Source organism: Gossypium hirsutum, chromosome D05 (genome assembly GCF_007990345.1).
Source record: "Gossypium hirsutum isolate 1008001.06 chromosome D05, Gossypium_hirsutum_v2.1, whole genome shotgun sequence".
NCBI classification, from domain to species: domain Eukaryota; kingdom Viridiplantae; phylum Streptophyta; class Magnoliopsida; order Malvales; family Malvaceae; genus Gossypium; species Gossypium hirsutum.
This window is the reverse complement of record NC_053441.1, coordinates 10,583,026-10,604,068: the sequence shown is the minus strand read 5'-3', so window position 1 is coordinate 10,604,068 and position 21,043 is coordinate 10,583,026. Positions and strand designations below refer to the sequence as shown.

The 21,043-nt window shown below is 32.0% G+C and overlaps 3 protein-coding genes across 6 annotated transcripts; 2 read left to right on the top strand and 1 right to left on the bottom strand.

The window, feature by feature from the left end:
• Positions 1 to 950: 950 nt before the first annotated feature.
• LOC107906453 (adenine phosphoribosyltransferase 5) lies at positions 951 to 4,331 on the top strand. Of its 3 annotated transcripts, XM_016833443.2 has the most exons (8): positions 959 to 1,073; positions 1,164 to 1,247; positions 1,379 to 1,489; positions 2,183 to 2,275; positions 2,944 to 3,093; positions 3,175 to 3,233; positions 3,368 to 3,446; positions 4,088 to 4,331. In XM_016833443.2, exons 3-8 carry the CDS (start codon positions 1,384 to 1,386, stop codon positions 4,174 to 4,176), a joined length of 576 nt encoding a protein of 191 aa, XP_016688932.1. In that variant the 5' UTR covers positions 959 to 1,073; positions 1,164 to 1,247; positions 1,379 to 1,383; the 3' UTR covers positions 4,177 to 4,331. The 3 variants fall into 3 exon arrangements, with proteins under 3 accessions (XP_040949605.1, XP_016688931.1, XP_016688932.1); XM_016833442.2 differs by having other exon boundaries at positions 954 to 1,247; XM_041093671.1 differs by lacking the exons at positions 2,944 to 3,093; positions 3,175 to 3,233; positions 3,368 to 3,446 and having other exon boundaries at positions 951 to 1,247.
• Positions 4,332 to 7,185: 2,854 nt separating this feature from the next.
• On the top strand, positions 7,186 to 10,596 carry LOC107906451 (pentatricopeptide repeat-containing protein At3g29230). Its single transcript, XM_016833441.2, has one exon. The coding sequence runs from the start codon at positions 7,685 to 7,687 to the stop codon at positions 9,485 to 9,487; it is 1,803 nt and encodes a 600-aa protein (XP_016688930.1). The 5' UTR covers positions 7,186 to 7,684; the 3' UTR covers positions 9,488 to 10,596.
• A 6,620-nt stretch (positions 10,597 to 17,216) lies between these two features.
• Positions 17,217 to 20,199, bottom strand: LOC121202870 (protein FAR1-RELATED SEQUENCE 6). 2 transcript variants are annotated; one of them, XM_041093670.1, is made up of 3 exons: positions 20,053 to 20,191; positions 19,680 to 19,846; positions 17,217 to 19,338 (listed from the first exon to the last, which is right to left on the bottom strand). In XM_041093670.1, the coding sequence occupies exon 3, from the start codon at positions 19,336 to 19,338 to the stop codon at positions 17,329 to 17,331; it is 2,010 nt and encodes a 669-aa protein (XP_040949604.1). In that variant the 5' UTR covers positions 19,680 to 19,846; positions 20,053 to 20,191; the 3' UTR covers positions 17,217 to 17,328. The 2 variants fall into 2 exon arrangements, with proteins under 2 accessions (XP_040949604.1, XP_040949603.1); XM_041093669.1 differs by lacking the exon at positions 19,680 to 19,846 and having other exon boundaries at positions 20,053 to 20,199.
• Between the last annotated feature and the right edge of the window lie 844 nt (positions 20,200 to 21,043).

Sequence of the window (21,043 nt, the reverse complement as noted above, 5' to 3'; positions counted from 1 at the left end):
AACCGCAAGTGACACGTTGATTCCGAATTTTATTATTTTAGTAAGTATTCTTTTTGCAATATATTGCTGAAAATTAAGAAAAAGATATTAATTTAAGTTGGATGATTAAAAATAAAAATATTGAATTAAGTCATTTGGGTTATAATATGAATGATTAAGATAGGATGAATTTAGTTACATTATTTGAAAAAGAAAAAAGATTAAAATCAGATTTTCATGATTAAACCAATCGACAATTGATGGAATGCTCGTCCTAGTTGTCATCATCATATGAGAAATTTGATTTTTTATTTTCTCTGATTGGACTAAAAACATGGTTGGTTGTCCTCATGAATTAACGAATATATGTAGCTTGGTTGGATTTTATTTCGCCTTTTTTAATAATTATTTTGCATTCCCGTTAATTTATCTAACCAGCCCTTTTACTCCACGCAATGTATTTGTTATGTATAGTCTAAATATATTTATTTTAATTTTACTCACCCATCTTATATAAAATTCAACACCTACTATTTTGCCTATGTACTACGATAGAAAAAGATTTGAGAATTTTAAATATAATATGAAAACATATAAAAAAATAATATGAATATACAACACTAAAATAGAGAAATATATAATTGTTTTATTTTTAAAAATTCGATAAATAGTAACAGCAAATATCGTTAAGTCTAATATGAAGGGTTAAATGATCTCTTTATGATAATGAAGTTACCCCAACTCAAATCCATCAAATTGAAGAGAAATCATATTGTTATTTTGCATCTTAAAAATGCTATTTTTTTTAAATATTAAATGTAAAGCAACAAATATTTCACAATCAAACGGACTGGAAATATAACAATTTTGAGAGTGACAGCAGCACTACCCTCTAAAAAGAAAATGAAAAAAAAAAAAGTAAAATAAAATTGGAAAAAAGGAGGCTATAAATAATGAGCACTGAGCAGTTGGATCTTCTTCAGTGGTGCTTTTGCCAACAAAGATATACGCATTATTATTCACCCTTCTCTTTCTATTTTTCTCTTTTGCTTTCTTTTAAGTTTTAAGCCCAGCAGAAGTCAACAACAACACTGGTTTTTTTTTTTCTTTCTTTCTCAAAGTAATTAGCCCATTTAACACAGTAAAAGCAAGCTTTTATTACAGGAACAAAAACATGTTTGCAGGAGATCAGAATGGTTTACAAGGTGACCCAAGGTTGAAGGCCATTTCTGAAGCCATTAGAGTTGTGCCTCACTTCCCAAAACCAGGTTGTTGTTTTTTTCTCTTCCTCAGCTTTTTCAATCTTTTGTTTCTTTTAAGCAAAATTTTTGTAAAGCTGGTGCCTTTTTGGGGGTAGTAAAATGTTGCACTTTTTCTTGGTTATATATTTTATGTTCAGGAATTATGTTCCAAGACATAACAACACTGTTACTTGATCACAAGGCTTTCAAAGATACTGTCGACATATTTGTTGATCGTTACAGAGATATGGGTATATCTGTTGTTGCTGGTATCCTCTCTCTCTCTCTCTCTTTGTTTGTTTTTAAATTTCCTTTCTCATGAGATCTATCAGTGATTTTGTGTCATGCATAATTTATAGTAAGTAAAATTTCGAAACATTCTTACATTCCTATTAATTTTCTATATATTAACTATTTTATTCCATATTTTAATTATACTTTCTTTTTTCTTTGTTTATATATAGTATAATTTTGAGTGCTTTTTGTCCTCTCTCTTCATAGGGGTGGATTAATTGCAGAGAAAATTTTAAGTCAAGTTGGGTTCTTTTTTATTCATTATTATCATGCAAAAGTTGAAATGCACTGCTAGTTTTGAATAGGTTATTATTATGACATTTTTTTTCCTTTACTTTTCCTATTTAATTTAATAGTATATATAAGTGGGTAGGGTTGATTTCCTTATCCTGAAATTTTATTGTTTTTATTTTCTTGGTTTATAATTATTATTTTTTATATTAGAATTGTGTGACTAATGTGGTTTCATCCAAATCCTATGACTGAAATTTGTGGATGCTTATGTCATGGTTGAATGTCAAATTGGTTTTAACACGTCTAACCCGATAATACTCAACTTTTTCTTTTTTCATCTAAAAATATATTATAAGATGTTGAGGTATATAAAGTATTGAAGGTAGTACTATGATTGCTTATAACTTTGTTCACATGGTGAATTGACTTTGTAGGTGTTGAAGCAAGAGGATTTATGTTTGGCCCCTCCATTGCGCTGGCTATTGGTGCCAAGTTTGTTCCCTTACGTAAACCTAGAAAGTTGCCAGGTATAGGAATATTGCCCCGATGTACCGATGGTGCTTTATTTTTTTTACTATCAGTAAATCAAATAATACATCATGTAAAATGAAGTTTATTTTTAAAAATTTTATAAGATATGTCATCAACACTTTCTATACACTGTTAATTCATTAAATATAAATCCTAATATATACACACTAGCAATGAATATGGTTTCTAGCTTTTCACTTTGATTGATTACTAGTTCTTTGGATTTTGACTTCAAATAGAAAAGCTTTGAATTTTGGATGAAATGAAGGAGAATTATGATATGCTTGTCCGGTAGAAAAGAGCTAATAGTTATGTTGATCCAAATTTTCAATTTTCTTGAAATAATTTTGTTTGATATTCGTGTTTGATGCATATTCGACATGTGTATGGGATGGAAAACATCTTGAGATTCTAAAATTACCAAAGAGAACTTTAAAACCTTGGTAAGGGGAAATGGGAAATGCTTAGTAAATTTGGTCTTAGGAACATACGTACTGCCTGCATAAATTTCCAAACTGCAACTCTTGTCTATGGTCAATGGGTGCAATGGCACTATGTAACCATTTGATTAAAGAATGTCATCCCGTATTGTCAGCCAAGCCATAGATCGTTAACCGAGTACATACCAATCAATTTAAGCTCTTCTAAAAATATTTGGCACTAGGAGAGGTGATCTCCGAATCATATGTACTTGAATACGGCAAGGATTGTCTAGAGATGCACGTCGGAGCTGTTCAACCCGGGGAACGTGCCTTAGTTATCGACGATTTGGTGGCTACAGGGGGTACCCTTTCTGCTGCAATACGCTTACTAGGTAATATCTGTAGTTCATCCCAACCATCTACTTGAAACTTCCATGGCTGAAATTTCTGCTTTCTGACTGATGTTTTACTAGAACGAGCCGGGGCTCATGTGGTTGAATGTGCATGCGTTGTTGGCCTGCGTGAGGTTAAGGTAATGTATATGATACCTGTCACATGTTGCCTGAACTCTTCATTCTTCCTAAACTACTCATATCCAGCACGTGTTCGATATACATTTAGATATGTTGGTTAAAACTTAAAACTTAGTATGTGTATGTTTTGCAGGGACAACATGGACTAAATGGAAAGCCATTGTATATACTTGTGGAGCCACGGCAGCAGATTAATTGTTCTGCACCTTCTGGTATCAAGTTAATTGTACACCTGCAATAAGTTCCACTAGTTTGAGTCCAACACGTATTAAAATTTTAAAAAAATTAACTATATTCGTATTCGAGACTCGGGTGCATAAACATTGTTTGAATGATTGATTCACAATCCCAATAATTGAGCTTTTATATATTAATGCTTTACTGTCTTTTCTACAAGAAATAATGCATTGTACAATCTCAAGATATTGCGGTCTCATCATGAAGTCAACTCCTAGCAAGCCCAAGCAACTTGACCATGCTTTTTTCTTCTTTTTTTCCTTTGTCTATGTCAAACACTCGTATGCTTATGGCTTTTTTTAAGTACCATTCTGTTACACTTTGTTGGTTTTCTTTTCACTTAAAAAGACTTGATTCGTTTGTTAAAATGTCTCAACGAGATGTTTCTAGTTCGGGATGTAGATGGATGTTCACTCAAAGTGGGGGACTCGGAAATGTTGCTCTTAACTTTTTTACTTCAATTTAAACTGTCTCATAATCGGATATCAGTATAATTTTATACTCGCATCCAACACTCAATTCATAACTGATCATATGTTGTGGTTTTAGAACGATGTACAGAGTGTGTCTCTCCCCAGTGAGAGCTCATCAATATATATATATTTTCGTTTTGCAGTTAATGGAGTTGAAACATGCAGACACGACGATCTGATTCTGGGAGCAAGCTTTGGTTCCCCACTCAATCCCACTTCAAAAAGTGATTAGTGTTTTTTTTTGGGGCGGGGTTAACCTTTGGTTGTAATTTGTAATCCTCTTTGCCGTGAAAGATGTTCATCTGTACTTCTTTTTGAGGATCTTTTACTTTTACTTTTCATGTAAGTTTTTAATCCATCTATTTATATTTTTGTGGCATTCCAGTACCTGGTCCGTTGTTTACCCAATTTTATCATAAATCTTTTCTATTAACGCTTTTGTGCTTCGTATTGTTTTTTTTTTCAATTATATAAATAGAAGGAAATTTTAAATTAGTAAATGTGTTGCATTAGTTCTCTTTAAACTACACTTATTTCGCATACTTTTACCATAATTTCTTTTCACTCTTAAATTAAAAAAAAAATGTGTATATGTGTATTTGAGTCCATGCCTTTCTAGTTTTTTTAAATAATAACGGTGGAAATTAAACAATTTTAATTTTATAATATTAAAATTAAAGAGTTAAATAAAAATTATAGTTTTCAAAGTAAACTCAAATGTTTTATATTTTAATAAAAGGAAAATTTGTAAATAGATTTAGGGTGTAATATCTATCCAATAAAGTATACTAAAAAAATTAACAAATTTAATTTTAAAAATCAATTAAACTCCTATGATTATTTTATGCTCAATAATTACTAAAATGCCTTTTAATATAATATTAATTTAAAATATATAATAATAAAATTTATATCAGTATTTTCTCTAGCGTAATTATACTTACAAAGCAATTAATAGTATCATTAAAATAAAATAAAAATGGCAGCATCTTGAGTTGGACGGAATTAAAATTGAGTATAGTTTTGATTATTTTAAAAACAAGTTTAAAGTAGATGAATTGATATTTAATTTCAAATTAAATCGAAATAAAATTATACTAAAATATAGTCGAGATTGCGCGGGGAAAAAACCACCTCATCCCAACTCACTGCCTTCTCCGGTGGACACATTAATTATCAGCTAAACAATGGGCCGATTAATTATCAGCTCGCAAGACATGCTTATTAGAAATAATAAAATCTAAGTCTGAAAGAAAACGCTGAATATTAGCAAATCATATGATCAAAGTTATTAAGATACCTGATTACTTCCCTTCTATCACTCTTATTCAAAGCAATGCTCGAGAATATATTTTCCAAATACTTAGATTAGCTAAAACCTAAATTAGAAGCATTCTATTTTAAGGAAGTCCTTCAAATTCATTTTTCAAACAATACAATACCATCTTTCTGAAGTGCAAACCAGGAGAATCGATCACCATTGTTCAAAGTTTGGGTCTAAGAGGCTGACATCTCCAATGCGTGGATTCCCTCACAAATAAGCCCGACAATTAATCAACCCATGGCACTCCCATAGTAAAAATGCCATAAACATCTTATACTCAAAACGCTTAATGGTGTAAAAAATATTTAAAATTTTTTAAAAAAAGTAATTAAGTCATTACCCTTTTTTGTACTCAATTGAGTATTTAAACTTTTAAAATGCATAAAAAAGACCTTCAAATTTTTTCAAAAAAACAATTAATCCTTTTTTTTTGCACTCACTTGGTGCTTGAACTGTCAAAATGCATAAAAAAAACTCTTAAACTTAAAAAAAACAATTAAGGCCCTCTTTTCAATTAAAGCCCTATTTTTTTACACTAAATGCATCAAAAGGGCTATTTGATCGTTAACTTTAATGGTTGACCATTAAAGTTAACAACCCTTAATTTTTTTAAGTTAAAGCCACCACATGTCTCAACCATGGCGTGACATGTGGCAAAAAAATGATTAAAAAAATAAAGTTATAAAAGTTATTAAATTTTAATAAAAGAATATAAAAATATTAAAAATTATAAAAAATAGAAAATATATAGAAATGTAGAAAAAATTTATAAAATTTTATAAATTCGTAATAAAATTATAAAAATATAAAGAAATATAAAAATTATCGTACCAACAGAAGTATTTTATAAATTTTTTATATTTTTTATATTTTTATCATTTTTCACCACATGTTACACTGTTGCAACACGTTATGACTTTAACTGAAAAAAATTGAGGGTCGTTAACTTTAACGATCAATGGTTAAAGTAAATGGTTAAAAGTCCTTTTTGATGCATTTTATAATTTTATATATGATTTTTATAAAATTTTACAATATTTTTTATATTTTTTCAAAATTTAAATTTTTTATTATTAAAATTTAATAAATTTTTTATATTTTTTTGCCACATGTCACGCTGTGAGTGTGATACGTGTTGACTTTAATTGAAAAAAATTAGGGACAATTAACTTTAATGATCAACTGTTAAAGTTAACAGTTAAAGGGTCTTTTTAATACATTTTGACAATTGAGTGCAAAAAAAAAAGGGCTTAATTGCTTTTTTTGAAAAACTTTGAGGGCTTTTTTAATGCATTTTAGAGTTCAAGTACTCAATTGAGTGCCAAAAGAAAAACCCATGACTTAATTATTTTTTTGAAAAAGTTTGAAGGTATTTTTAATACATTTTGAAAGTTTAAGTACATGCAAAAAAAATAGAGGCTTAATTATTATTTTTTTTTAAAAGTTTGAGGGCTTTTTAAACCCTTAAGCCTACTAAAAAATACCATGTAATCAACCTGACAGTCGAGAAATTATTTTATAGACCATTTTCATCATATCATTCGTGATCCCGACCAATTAAAAGAAGACACATCATATTTGGTTTATAAGTTTAGTCCAAATGTACATATGATGTGAAAAAAATATTATTTACTATCTTTTAATTGAACGAGACCATGAATAATATATAGAAAAATGTCTATAAAATAATTTTTTCTAACAAAAATTAATTTTTATGCGTTAAATTAAAAAGTAAACTAATATTTTTATTAAAATTTTTATTAATTTTATTGTTAAAAATTATTTTTATAGATAAACATAAAATCCAGGTGACATATAAGTTGTAACTACCTGATTAATCTTTCAATCAAATCAATAAAATGTAATAACGCTACCTGTACTCCCACATTCACGTCCCCTATCCCAGAATTAGGGAATTCAAATTTTGCGGTACTCTCATTTTTTCTTTCGTTGAATTTGGCTATGAATAATTTCATTAGTGTCACCATCACTAAATGAGAGCCATTGATAATCTGTGTTCGTACTTGAAGATTTGACCCACACCACCTCGCAGTTCCATAATCCTCCCAAGCAGCCGCCGGCTCCCATTTTTCAATAATCGTAATAAAAGAATAATATAACAAAGAACATAACGGTCGCTGTATAAGACGGAAAGAGATCCTACAAATGAGAAAACCCTAAGCTCAAAGGCAAATCCTTTGAAAAAGAATCCACAACCAAACAGTATAGTCACTTCCAAACCCAAAGTTATCCCCCTAAATGAGAGAGAGAGGGGCTGTGCGGCAGTGTGCGGGAGTAGGAGATCGTTCTTGGAGGATATCCCGTCGATGCTATCGGCTTCTGTCTCCTAGAAGCTCCGGCATTGCTCGCCTTCATCTCCTTAGTCTGCTGAAATTAGCCACACCTTTCTTTCATAATGGCTAAAATTGCCCAAAAGCCTCCTCATTGGATTCTTGAAGAGACGTTTATTTCTCTCATACAATCATGTAAGACCTTAAAACATCTCCTCCAAATCCAAACGCAAATATTCACTCGTGGCTTTGACCAAAACCGTTACATTGCTCCAAGATTTACGACGGCATGCGTCCAACTGAAGCAAATGGGCATTGCACAGAAATTGTTTGATAGAAATCCTGACCCAAACACAGCTCTATGGAATTCAATGATTAAAGGGTATGCAGAAAATGGGTTCTATAAGAAAGTTATACTCTCGTTTAGTCAAATGAAAAACATATCTTTTTCTGCACCCAATTGCTATACTTTTCCTATTGTTCTTAAATCTTGTTTGAAGTGTAATGCTTTAAGAGAAGGCGAGGAGGTGCACTGTGTTGTGATAAAGAGTGGTTTTAAAGGAAACCCTTTCGTGGAAACTTCGTTAATGGAGATGTATTCAGGTTGTAGACTGATAGGAGCAGCTTATAGAATATTTAATGAAATGGTTGACAGGAATATTGTTGCTTGGACTTCAATGATTAATGGGTTTATCTTTTGTCATGATTTAGTTAAGGCAAGGTGTCTTTTTGATTTGGCGCCTCAGCGTGATATTGTGTTGTGGAATACTATGGTTTCGGGTTATATTGGGGTGGGGGAAATGGTGGAAGCAAGGAAGCTTTTTGATCAGATGCCTAAAAAGGATGTAATGTCGTGGAATACAATTTTGCAGGGCTATGCAATTAATGGGGATGTTGAGGCTTGTGAGAGGTTGTTTGAAGAGATTCCTGAGAAGAATGCTTTCTCGTGGAATGGATTGATAGGAGGGTATGTAAGGAATGGGTTTTTCTTGGAGGTTTTGGATGCTTTCAAGATGATGCTAATAGATGGTAATGTTCTTCCTAATGATGTTACACTTGTAACTGTGTTAACTGCATGTGCTAGATTAGGAGCTTTGGATTTGGGTAAGTGGGTTCATGTTTATGCAGAGAACAATGGATATAAAGGAAATGTTTATGTTGGGAATGCGTTAATTGATTTGTATGCAAAATGTGGGATGATAAAGGATGCGGTTGATGTGTTCAAAAGCATGAGCAAGAAGGATTTGATAAGTTGGAACACAATAATTGGGGGTTTAGCAATGCATGGGCGTGGAGCTGATGCTTTAGATCTCTTTTGTCAAATGAAGAATAGTGGAGTCATTCCAGATGGAATTACCTTCATAGGTGTTCTGTGTGCATGTACGCATATGGGTTTAGTTGAAGATGGCCTTTCATATTTCCAGTCTATGGTAGAGGATTACTCAATTGAACCTCAAATTGAGCAATATGGTTGTATGGTTGACCTTCTAGCCCGAGCTGGTCTATTATTACAGGCTCTGGATTTTGTGAAGAAGATGCCTATGGAGGCTGATGCTGTTATTTGGGCTGCCTTACTTGGAGCATCTCGTGTTTACAGAAATGTTGAAGTTGCTGAATTAGCTCTTGAACAGCTTGATAAACTTGAGCCAAAAAATCCTGCTAATTTTGTCACACTCGCAAACATATATGGGGATCTTGGTAGGTGGAAAGACGTGGCAAGATTAAAAGTTGCAATGCGAGATACTGGTTATAAAAAAGTACCTGGATGTAGCTCAATTGAGGTTAATGACTGTGTAGTTGAGTTTTATTCCTTAGATGAGAGGCACCCTGAAACAAAGGAAATATATGGAGCCTTGAGGGGATTGACTAAACTATGTAGATCATGTGGATATATACCACATGTTCAAGAGTTTGGATATGGGGACTGAGGTGAAAAGAGATATTGCTGAATCTAGGAGACTCATGACATATTTCAACGGTCGAGTTATAATCCAATCGCTTTCAACCAATGTGTCTCAAGCGGTCTTTTTCAAAATTGATTGTTAAAAGATTCATTAGCATCTATATAAGAAGTTCTGGAATCTAGAATAAACTGGGTTCATGGAAAGGTTAATGCACTATGCCTGCAACTGTGTTGTCAGGGGTGCAACGCAGTCGTGGTGCTAGAATCCTTATATTGCCTCAGGCGCGAGTTACAGAAGCACTAGCTTGAGTGAAGTAAACTGCAGTATAAAGCATAAGACATATAATAAACTCCAAAGTGTGGTTTAGTTTATCTACAAAACATGCAATGTTTTTATTAGTCAATGTATGGTTCCTTATGGTCCATCTATATATATGTATAAAGCAAAAGACATACAATAAGCTCTAAAGTGTGGTCTAATTTATCTTCAAAACATGCAATGTTTTTATTAGTCAATATGTATGGTTCCTTATGGTCCATCTATAATTGTATACTCAAATATTGAAAAGTAGAGAGCACTTCTTCAATCCAACATTCAATTCAAGCTCGTTCGTGATATGCAAATTAATATGAAGAAGTTCATCTATCTCAATGACCTAGCTGCCGGTCATAGCAAGCACAAAATCACCCAAGAGGTTGTTAGGCTTCAAATAGGAAATCATGCATTTTTGTGAGCCGTCATTTGGGCGTATTTCTTCTTTTCCTTGTGTATCCTTCTGACCACTGAATTGTGAGTTACAAGATGGCTGATTGTTGGAAACTTCATCTTATTGCTTATCTTTCTGAATAGGCATGCGTGATTTGTCTGGATTCATGGACAAAATTCATGAAGTTGTTCCTATGGATCAACAGCCTGAGTTTCTCCATAAGCTTTCAGAACAGAACTTTATCTTAAGGTGTATGTATGAGCAACTTTAGACCATACTAAACATGGGTCGATTTGGGCAGGTTTCTTTGAATCTTTGTCGGTTTCTGCTGCATTTTCCTTCGAGTAAAGTTGAAGACTCTTGTTTTAATGGTTGTGCCTTGTACTGATTTTGCCATATTGCGTGCAACTTATGGCATGTTCATTTATTTGAAAGCTAATGATGTAATGTTCAATTTTGGTTGGTTTATACCCCCTTAGACTTTAGGAGAAACATTGATAAAAAAAATATTATATTGTGCTAGCTATTAATTTCTCTGAAGTATGTTACTCAAAGAAATTAGTAAATGATATTAAATCTTCTGGCAAGTTTGATAACAGGCTTATTGCTCCATAGATGACATTTTAGTTTAAACTATAAACATTATTTGCAAGAGAAATAGAATTATCAGTACTTTGGTATTATGATAAGAAGCTTGTCTAATAATTGATGACTAAGCTTGGATGCAAGATCAGCACACATTGCTGCCTTGTATTTGATCAGGATGCACTTGTACATTCCAATAAGCTGAACGTGACATGTCTCCCTCAAAAAATAGGTTTAAATTCTTTCTGCATTTACATTGACTTGCTTGGTCACTAGTTTTTTTTAAGTATATTTACATCAGGGCTCATAGTTTTAAGGGTTTGGATGGTAATTTAATTTGGTTGCTTTTCGGCAGGTTTTCTCAATGCTTACCAGGATTTAGCGCTAGATTAATGCCAAAAGGTAATGAAGAAAGAAAGCCAGGTGAAGATCAAGCACTACATAACCATGATGGACTCGAAGACGAGTGAAGGCAATTACATTCCTGCTTTATTCAATTCTTGAGGAATGTTATTTTAAAAGGATCACTACTTTTTCCTATGGCTTTGATTGTTTAACATGCCGCAGAGTTGGATAGTTCAAATCCAAAGCTCATCAATGTGTCAAGGATGATGCAGATAGCATGGGGATGTGGTCGTATTCAAGAGGTAATGGAGATGGGAGTACAAGTGGCTAGCCAAGCTATGGAGCAAGATGAAGGGGCTTGAAATTCCTAAGGGGAAAATTGAGTTCCTTGTCGTGCAACAAGGATGCTCAGCACAGGAGCAAGGCCCTCCCTCCCAAGATCAGGGGAATGGGAGGCTTGCAGAACTTGATGAAGCAAATGGGTCCAGCCAAAGACATGATGGGGATGTTTGGAGGTGAGGACGAGTAATTTTACACTCAATCAGATAGCCTACTTATAAAATTCATTCGGCTGCCACGGCTGGACAACCTGGTGAAGACTGAAAGCGTGTGCAGGCTAATGCATTTTGGTTAACTTCCCCCCCCCCCCTTCTCTATTTTTGTATATATTTAGATAAATGAAATGGTGGATTCAAAACTAAAATGAGTTTTGAAGTGGGGAAAGCTAGGTCTATATCATGTACCCAAGTAATGAATTTGACTCGGTTGCAAAGATCCTGGGTAAATGTTAATATAATCAAACAATTTATTAGTTAAAAAACGAGATTAGCAGTGGAAAAAAACAATTGAAGTATTTTGTTTTGGTATGAGATTGGAAGTTCTATGGCCAAGACAAGTTAATCAAGTTCTATGGTAAAGATCATATTTTAATTTTATCTGAAGAAGAAAACACTTCTTCTGATGAGTCAGCTTTTATGTTAAAAATTTATAAAAAACATAAAAAACGCAAAAAAGATAATAAACAAAAACAATATGATTTCCAGTCCTATAAAACTCTTATAGAACATTGGAAAGAAAAATTTACTAATAGTAATGATCAACTAGAAAGAGTTGAATATTTAAAATTAATAGAAGAACTTTATGAAAAACATAAAGATCTTTTTAGTATATTTAATTATCATTATATGTTAAAATATGATGATAGTAGTAGTTCAAGTAATTCTGAACAAACAGAATTATTAAAGAAACAATCTGATGAAGAAAAAACTTCAACAAATCAGGATGAAGACATAAAAGTCTCAACTTATAATTCTGATGAAGAAACCACTTCATCTGAAGATGAAAATATTGATATTCCAGAACCCATGGATACTGAATCACCAGATCCATATAGAAAAAGAAAAGTAGAGTCAGATAGTCAAACAGATGATTATCTTAGATTTTCTAATAAAGACTTTGAATTTGATAATGAAAAATTTTTATGGTTTTTGGTAATAAAACCGAAAACATAGCTACTAATGATGTAAAACCTAAATACCCAGGGGAAACTTCAAATCAACCTGTTCAACCAAGAATAGATGATTTAAATAAAAAAAATGTTGCTCAAGGAGGAATATATTTAGATTTAACTAATACTCCTATATCAGACTATGAAAAAGTTATAGATGATTGGGCACAGTCAATGACTATTGTTGTAAACAACAACACTAGGTCAAAAGAAAAGTTTTTAAACTATTTTGTTGGAACTTTTCAAGGTGTTGTTCTTCAATTTCTTAGACGATGGGAAGAGTCTGAGAAAGGAAAAGAACAAAAGGAGCTTTGATTAAATCAAATAGGATCTCCTAAAGATCTTTTAAAAGGTTTAACCTCTATTCTAAAAACAGAATTTTGTGGTTATTGTGATAAAAAAGATCAAGATAGTGTAGCTAGTTACACACTCTCAAAAATAAAATTATGTGATATTAGATATTTAGAGAAATTTTCTAAAAAATTTCTTCATGAATATCAGAAATTAAAAAATGAAAATATAGAGTTTTGGAAAAACCAATACTTTCATAAGTTACCCCCACCTTGGGATGAGATATGTATAAACAAATATGTATCTTATTTAGATAAGCACTGTAGAAACTCAGGGCTTTCAAAAGATAATATAGATACTATAGGTAATAGAATTAACTTTGCAAAAGAAAGAATAACTTTACATTGTTTGCAAAGTAAAGCGGCTAAACAGGTCAAAAATAAGTTAAGTCATAAATATTGTTCTAAAATTTTAGAAAATGAATGGGAATTTGGGTGTAAACAAATATATCCCAACACTTATAAAAAACGTAAAAAAATATAAATTAAAAAAATAAAAACCAGGTAATAAAAAATTCTCTGGGAAAAATCAAAAAGTGGTTAGGAAAAAGAATTCCAAACCAAAGAAACAAATTTGTAAATGTTTTATATGTGATGAAGAAGGTCATATAGCTAGTAGTTGTCCTAATAAAGGAAAAAATGCTAGAAAAATGATAAAAAGTCTTGAAGAACAAGATTTAGAAGTATGTTATCAAAAGTAAATAAATCTTGAAGAAATTTTATATGAGTTAATATCAGAAACAGATTTTGATAGTAACGATGAATATATATTTATGTTTAATATAGGAAGCAGTTCTAATAATCAATTAGAAGAAATTCTGAATCCTGAAAAACAGGATATTAAATTAGGAAATTTAATCGGAGAAGAAAAAGACTTTTCTGATGAAATGATAGAAAAGATAAATAAAAATCATATTTCTAAAGAAGAAATATATAAGATCTCTAAGTTTAAAATATGAACTCAGAGACATATAGAAAAAATTAGCGGTAACACAGTCGCTAAAGATACAAGAGGAGGATTAATAGAAATCCCTCTCTTTACTAAAGAAAAAATTAAAAGGATTAGAAAGAAATATCCTCAAGTTAGATATATTCATTTAGGTATAATCATGATTACTATTAGAGCTTTATTTAAAATAGGTCATGATATTCCTATTATAGCAGTTCTTTTAGATAAAAAATTTGAAAATCCAATAAAAGCACTTATTGGAGGTATTCAATCTAATTTACATACGGGTGTAATAGGATTTAAAGTTAAACATAATTACTTTATTTCTATTACAGACCCTCTAATAGAAGAGTGTCTTTGTCTTAGAATTCAGACAAAAAATTCTAATATTAATGATTTAGCAGAAGATCTAGCAATTAGCTGGACTTCCATTAATGAATATACTAATACTGCTGAAGTAGAAATAAAAGAGATTAATAATAAAATTATTAAACTCTTTGAACCAAACAGGTTCACTACTGAAATTCAGCCAAGGTTATTAGATATAAGAAATCTGTCAATTCCAAGAGATTGGATGATGGAAAAAATTAATAGTTCTAGTACTTCTAAACCAGTTAGTACTATAGAATATATGTCATCAGGTAATAAATTGTATTTTAAAAATAATTGTATAACAAATACAAATGAAAATTTAGTTTTACCCTCTACCTCTCAACCAGAAGAAGAAGAGGATAATATTAGTACAAATAGTATACCAATAGGAATAAAAACTGTACAAATTCTTATATTTCCCACTGAACCTAATAATAATTCTAGAAAAACTAGAATGGAAGAAATTCAAACTTCAACAATTGTTAAAAAGTCAAAAGTTGAAATAACGATTAAAGTTACATTTCAATTTAGAAAATATAAAAAATATTCTCTAAATGCTTTGGTTGATACTGGAGCTACAATTTGTAGTTGCAGAGAAAATGCGATTCCTGTAGAAAGATGGGAATTAATGAAAAAACCTATAAAAATATTGGGAATATATGGAGTAAAAATATAATAAAATATAAAGCTAAAAACATACCAATTTACATAAATAATGTTAAATTTATGATTCCTAAAATAGTTTGTTTGCCAAAAATGAAAACAGATTTATTATTAGGAAATAATTTTATTTGTAAGTATTTACCTTTCACTATTGATAAATATTCTATTTGGTTATCAATAAAAGAAGATTTTGTAGAAATTCCACTTGAAGGAAATAATATAAAAGTGTGTAATAAAAAATTTACACCTATTAAAATTAATTAGTATTTACTAATATTTTGATTTCTTGAGCAGGCCTCATGGATAGAGGTAAACAACCTCTAATAGTTGGTGAATGGACAACCGTTCACAAAAAGCCCAACAAAGGGGAAGCAGAATCAAACTCCAAAAAAGGATTTGAACCTGCACAAATACCATTTTATCCTAACCAAGGATATTATGTGTCTTATCCGATGGTAAACCAACCACTTGGATCAAATATTTTAAATTATCCTATAGTAAACCAACCAATGAGAAATACTTTTTCATTGACCCCAAAAACGGTGAGTCAATTACAATGGTCCCAAAATCCGAATTCAGTATCACAAACAAGTTATGCTGAAGTCATTAAGGGAGCTAAAAGATCTTTCAAAAATTAAAGATTTTTATAACCCTAGTTTATCACCAGAATTTTATGATTTTATAAATGAGATATGGAAAACCCATATTTCAAATCAAAGAGCCAATTTCTGAAGAGCTCTTACCAGATTTTCATCATTTTTAGTTGAAAAAATAACTAAAGAAAATGAAGCTGAAAATTTATTATTAAAATCTATTTTATATAGAGAATGGGATGAATTCCAGTTAGAATTCATGGATATAAAGGAGATAAACAATCTTCTTGATATTATTCAATATTTTATTCATAAAGGGAAAAACAATCCTACTATGAATAAAGTATTTAGAATCTGTTTATATAACAAATCTAGACAGATTTTACCTATGGAAATATTCAACAATATTAACGAAACTATCTGTAACCAACAGATAATTCAATTTCAAAAATCATTTTCTGAATATTTTCTACAATCGTATGTTTTTACAAATTTTATAAGCAAAGAATATTCAGCTATAAAATTTAGACTAGATCACGAACCGTTTGATATAACAAGTATCGAATGGGGTTTTGTTAGAGAAATAGTAATACAAAATTTTTCTTTTCATCTTTTAAAAGATTTTCCAGCTGTAGTAAAATCTTTATTACAAACCATCGTAAAAAACGATGACTTTTTTTATTATTTCTATATACAAATAAGTACTCTTATTGGTATTTCGAAAAAAGAAAAATTTTTCAGCCATATCAAATATAGGTAATCCACAGAATGCTCGAAAGCCCCCGTCTATCTGCTGTAAATGAAGATAAAGAATACTTGGCAAAAACAATTGACAAGTGTCAAAATAATTTAAGCTATTATCAAATCCAAGCCGGTGTTGATTTAATGGCTAAATCTAAATATCTTCTTCAAGAAAGAAATTATCAATTCAGAACTGATAGAAGAAGAATATTAGCATATTATTCATATCTTATTGAAGAAAATGATGACGGCATCAATCTGCTAAAAAAGATAGCAGCCATGGACATTGAAGATTTTCCATCTAACATTCTGCAACAAATCAGAAGTACATAGGAAAATTGTCATCAAGATATATCTACTATTCATAATTTGGATGGATAAACTGATGAAGAAGACAAAAAGTCTTAATCAAGTCTTAATCATCATTAAAACAATGATGATGTAAGAGATGATAAAAAGTAGCTGTGACACAAGCAGTGATAACAGCGGTCATAAATGCAAGCATGACACATGGAAGAACCATAGCCATGCAAAAAGAAGGAGACGTAGAAGCAACCACATCCACAAAGAAGCCGAGTCCTTATCAGAAACATTGTACGGGATTCAAAATACAATTGTATAGAATTTTTAAAATTCCTCTATAAATAGGGAGGAAAGCTCAATTGTATAGCATATTGTAAATTACCAACTACTTTACTTTTTAGTTTTCTCTCTTGTAAACCTTTCCTTTTGTAATTAAAGAGTCTATATTCCCTTCCGCTCATACTCCCAAATACCCTTACTCCCCCGCTTGACTCACTGTTTCTTCATGGCGTTAGAACATTCAATTTTCTGATTTTTATTTAAGAACTCGATCGTTAAAACATTCAATCTCCTCCTAATTTTCCAATTCTTGGGGAGTATAAAAACTGGTGACAACTTACACTTATAAGAGCTCACATGTTAAATGAAAAGCACATTTCACCATTAATTTTTTTTTAAATAAAAAACAGGTGGCAATTACATGAAAGCACTCTAACACGCATCTTCTAAGATCTAGGGTCTCAAAAATATTTTATAAACGACCCTCCACAAGATTAAGCTTCCTCAATATCTGGTCTAATGCTTGAACTGTATCTTTGTAACGAACTTCCGATTTTCGGCCTTCCTCAACCACCTGCATAATGCATTTGTACAGATGATCATACCTATGAACTGGGTTATTAATATCAATACCACCATTGCTGTGATTCAGAACATAACTCCGCTTAATATCTTTTCTCCATCGTGATACAACGTACTGAGGCGGGATCTCCTCAATGCCATTTTGGTGAAGAACGCTAAGTGCATGCCGACACAAATATCCTCTGAAATTAAACAAACCGCAAACACAAAGCACCTCCATTTCGGTTGCGTTGTACAAAACCTCGAAATCCCTACACTCCCTTCTGTTTCCATCTACTTCGATTTGTTCCCTTACCATGTATGTAATTACTTCTCCCTCGCCATTTATTTGTCTCGTGCAAAAGCATGAGTACATTCCCTCCACCTCTCTTTCAAACTTCCTTAAGATATTGTTTGTGTACAGTTTTGCAAGCTGCAACTCGAAGTAACATCTTGATTGTAGCATAAAACCTGAATTTCTTGATTCCATATCTGCCAAAACTTCAAGCTGATGATTTGCCTGTAGAGCTTGATCATACTTGTCTAAAAATTCCTTCAAAGAAGTATGTTTGTCGAGATAGCCATCGAAAAATGACTCCACAACCTCATTTGGCCGAGTTAGAAGCATTCCTGCAAGAAATATCTCCTTCAAATAAACGGGAACCCATTGTCTGCGATCTTCATATAACATTTGAAGCCAAACGTGATTCCTGAGTCCGTAATGGTGGATCATATCTTCCCAAGTCGCTTCGAACTCCTCAGGCCTTAGAGAGTAATAAACTGCATTATTTAATGCCATTCTAATTGATTCATATTCATACAGTCCACCAAGTTTCTCTGGAACCTTTTGCATTATACGTGGCAAACACAGACAATGAAAAGCCCTTGGAAAAACATCAGCGACAGCGGCTTGCAGGGTTCTGCATTGATCAGTGATGATGACCTGTGGAGGGCGCCCTAACATGCATGTAAGCCATGCCCTAAACAACCATGTACATGCTTCGATAGTATCACCAGCAAGTAAACCACAACCCAACAACACAGATTGTCCGTGATGATTCACTCCAATAAATGAAACCAGTGGAACTTGATATTTGTCTGTTAAGCATATAGTGTCAACCGCAACTACATCACCAAAGTAACCATAAGCAACTCTTGACCTTGTATTGCTCCAGAATAAGTTCCTCAAACATCCTTTCTCGTTGAGATCCACCACATAAAAGAAATTTGGATCAATCAATTGCAAGTGGCTAAAATAATTATGAATAGCTTGTGCATCTCCATCTTTAAGCCTTAATTGACTGGTTTGGTTATGACTACTCCGGAATTCTCCACTACTGACTTCCACACTTCCATTTCCTTCAACATCAATAACCACTGTTCGAAAAAGTCTAACTTTTTGAACTTCTTCTGCGCTGTCCAAATGCAGTGCTCTTTTGGTTCCAATACCTAATTGCTTATGAGACTTGTAGAATTTTCCACTTACGGCGCTGATCAAATGGTTATGGTCAAGCTCAACTTCTATGATTCTCCACCGTTTGTTTTCCATCAACCTGAATTTTATCATCGCAGGGCATCCGGTTCTCGTTTCAGGTCTGGGCCGGTTTGCTTCACTCTTCTTCTTGAATCCTGCACTACTGCAGCTTAGTTTGCCTCTGTATCTTTCTTTGGTCTTCCGGTACCACGTATTGCTTACTCTAACACCAAATCCTTGTTCCTTGGCATAACAATTGTAAAAGTAATATACATCCTCGTACGAATCAAATTCCATTCCGACAACAGGAGGCAGCGGATTCTCTCCTTGAATTACACCACTTTGACTAATACATTTGGCCATTCCACAGTCTCCTTCAATTTCAAATTCATCAGCATCAGCATCATCATCAACAACCGGATCGGTATTAAGAGAAACTCCATCCATCTGTAACAAAAGTACATCAAATATCCACAAATCAATAAAATGATAAGCAACATGAAGCAAGCTAGATTCTAAATACAAACAGAATCATGGATACCAACTACCAAGACAAAATCGGGGTTCAGCTAGAGAGCAATGTATACAACATGAGGGGTATTCACCACATCAATTACATGAATTATGTATTACACCGTGCAGTGTTCCAACAGATAACAAAAGGACATTTCCATCATCAAACCCCCAAACAGCGGATTTGAACTCTTCTTTTTGCAAATCAACAAGGATCTTATTGAATAATCAGGGGTTCGTATATATTACTCAATAAAGAAGAAAAGAGTAATTACCTAGGCATAAAAACACGGCATAATGAGATTAAGCCCAGTAGCAATTTTTCCTTTTCTTTCAAATACTTCGCCATCTATTTTAACGATTACTTTATGCTTTTGAAATCCTCCATTAACAATGAAACTAAGAGATGCGATGTAAAGAGCAATAACTCAGTGTGGGTACCCTTTGCAAAGAGAAGTTCAAATTAATTAAAAAACAGGGTGATATTTAAACTTGAATTCTTAATTAAGATCAAAGCCAGAATAACCCAAAATTAGAGAGAAAGAAGTAAATGAGTTGATCTTATTCAAAGCATAGATGACAGTCTAGTTCAGCTCAAAAACCTTTAAAAAACTTAGAAAAATTCATTAAAAAAAACGAGAGGATTACCATAAGAATTGATTCAAGAACTGATCTTTCAAAGTCTTGAGAACAGAGTGAAGAAAAATTAGTTCAACCCTTTTTCTTAACGAGATCAATGGAGAACATAAGGATTTTGTTTTTATGTCGATAAAGACTTCATTAGGTATAATTGCTTTTTCAAAGACCCTAATGCTTTATTAATTTTATAAGGGCCTGCCTTTATCGTTCTTCTTTCAGAGAGGTCCTTCAAATCTTTGGATATTTATGAAAAATGTTGGTAATTGATTAAACTAGACAATTAGTAGCATTTGGTGCTTTCCCATGTTATGATTCTAATGGAATGTAATTCTTTGAAATGTGATTCACTTGAATGTGATTGTCAAGAAAATTATTTTGCAATGTTTAATATATATTGGAAGGTATTGAATAAAATCCTAAATTCTAGGAAAGTAACTATATCATATCAAACGCTTTAGGATTGGGAGTGACGAATTTGAAGTATTTACTTCATCTGCTTAATTGTGTAATGGTTGAGTAAAAATACAAAATAATTATAAATAGTTTAATTTGCTTTGATATTTTATTTAGATTTATTTAAAAATCGAAATATTTATTTAATTCGATGAGTTTGATTATAAATACAATCACTATATTCATATAATTACGATTAGAATCAAATTATTATGATACATAAATAAATTGAGAATCCTCCCTTGCATTAATGAACATAATGAAACTTGAACTTAAACATTCAATATCTTAAGCCTTGGATCTCGGGGATCTGATAGAGGATATTGACAAGTCTTTGCTTGGTGGGTTGCTTTTTTACTACAAACGTGACCAATTTGTGGCATCTGCGGAGGTGTTTATTATTGATTTTGGGGAAAAGTGGTACCCCTTTCTATTATTTGGATAGGATTATTGACGAAGCTCTTTGAACTTTTAATAATCATTTATTGATTTTTTATCGTTGACAAAATGAATAGATTTTAAATTTCTCTATACTTCACAGATTTTT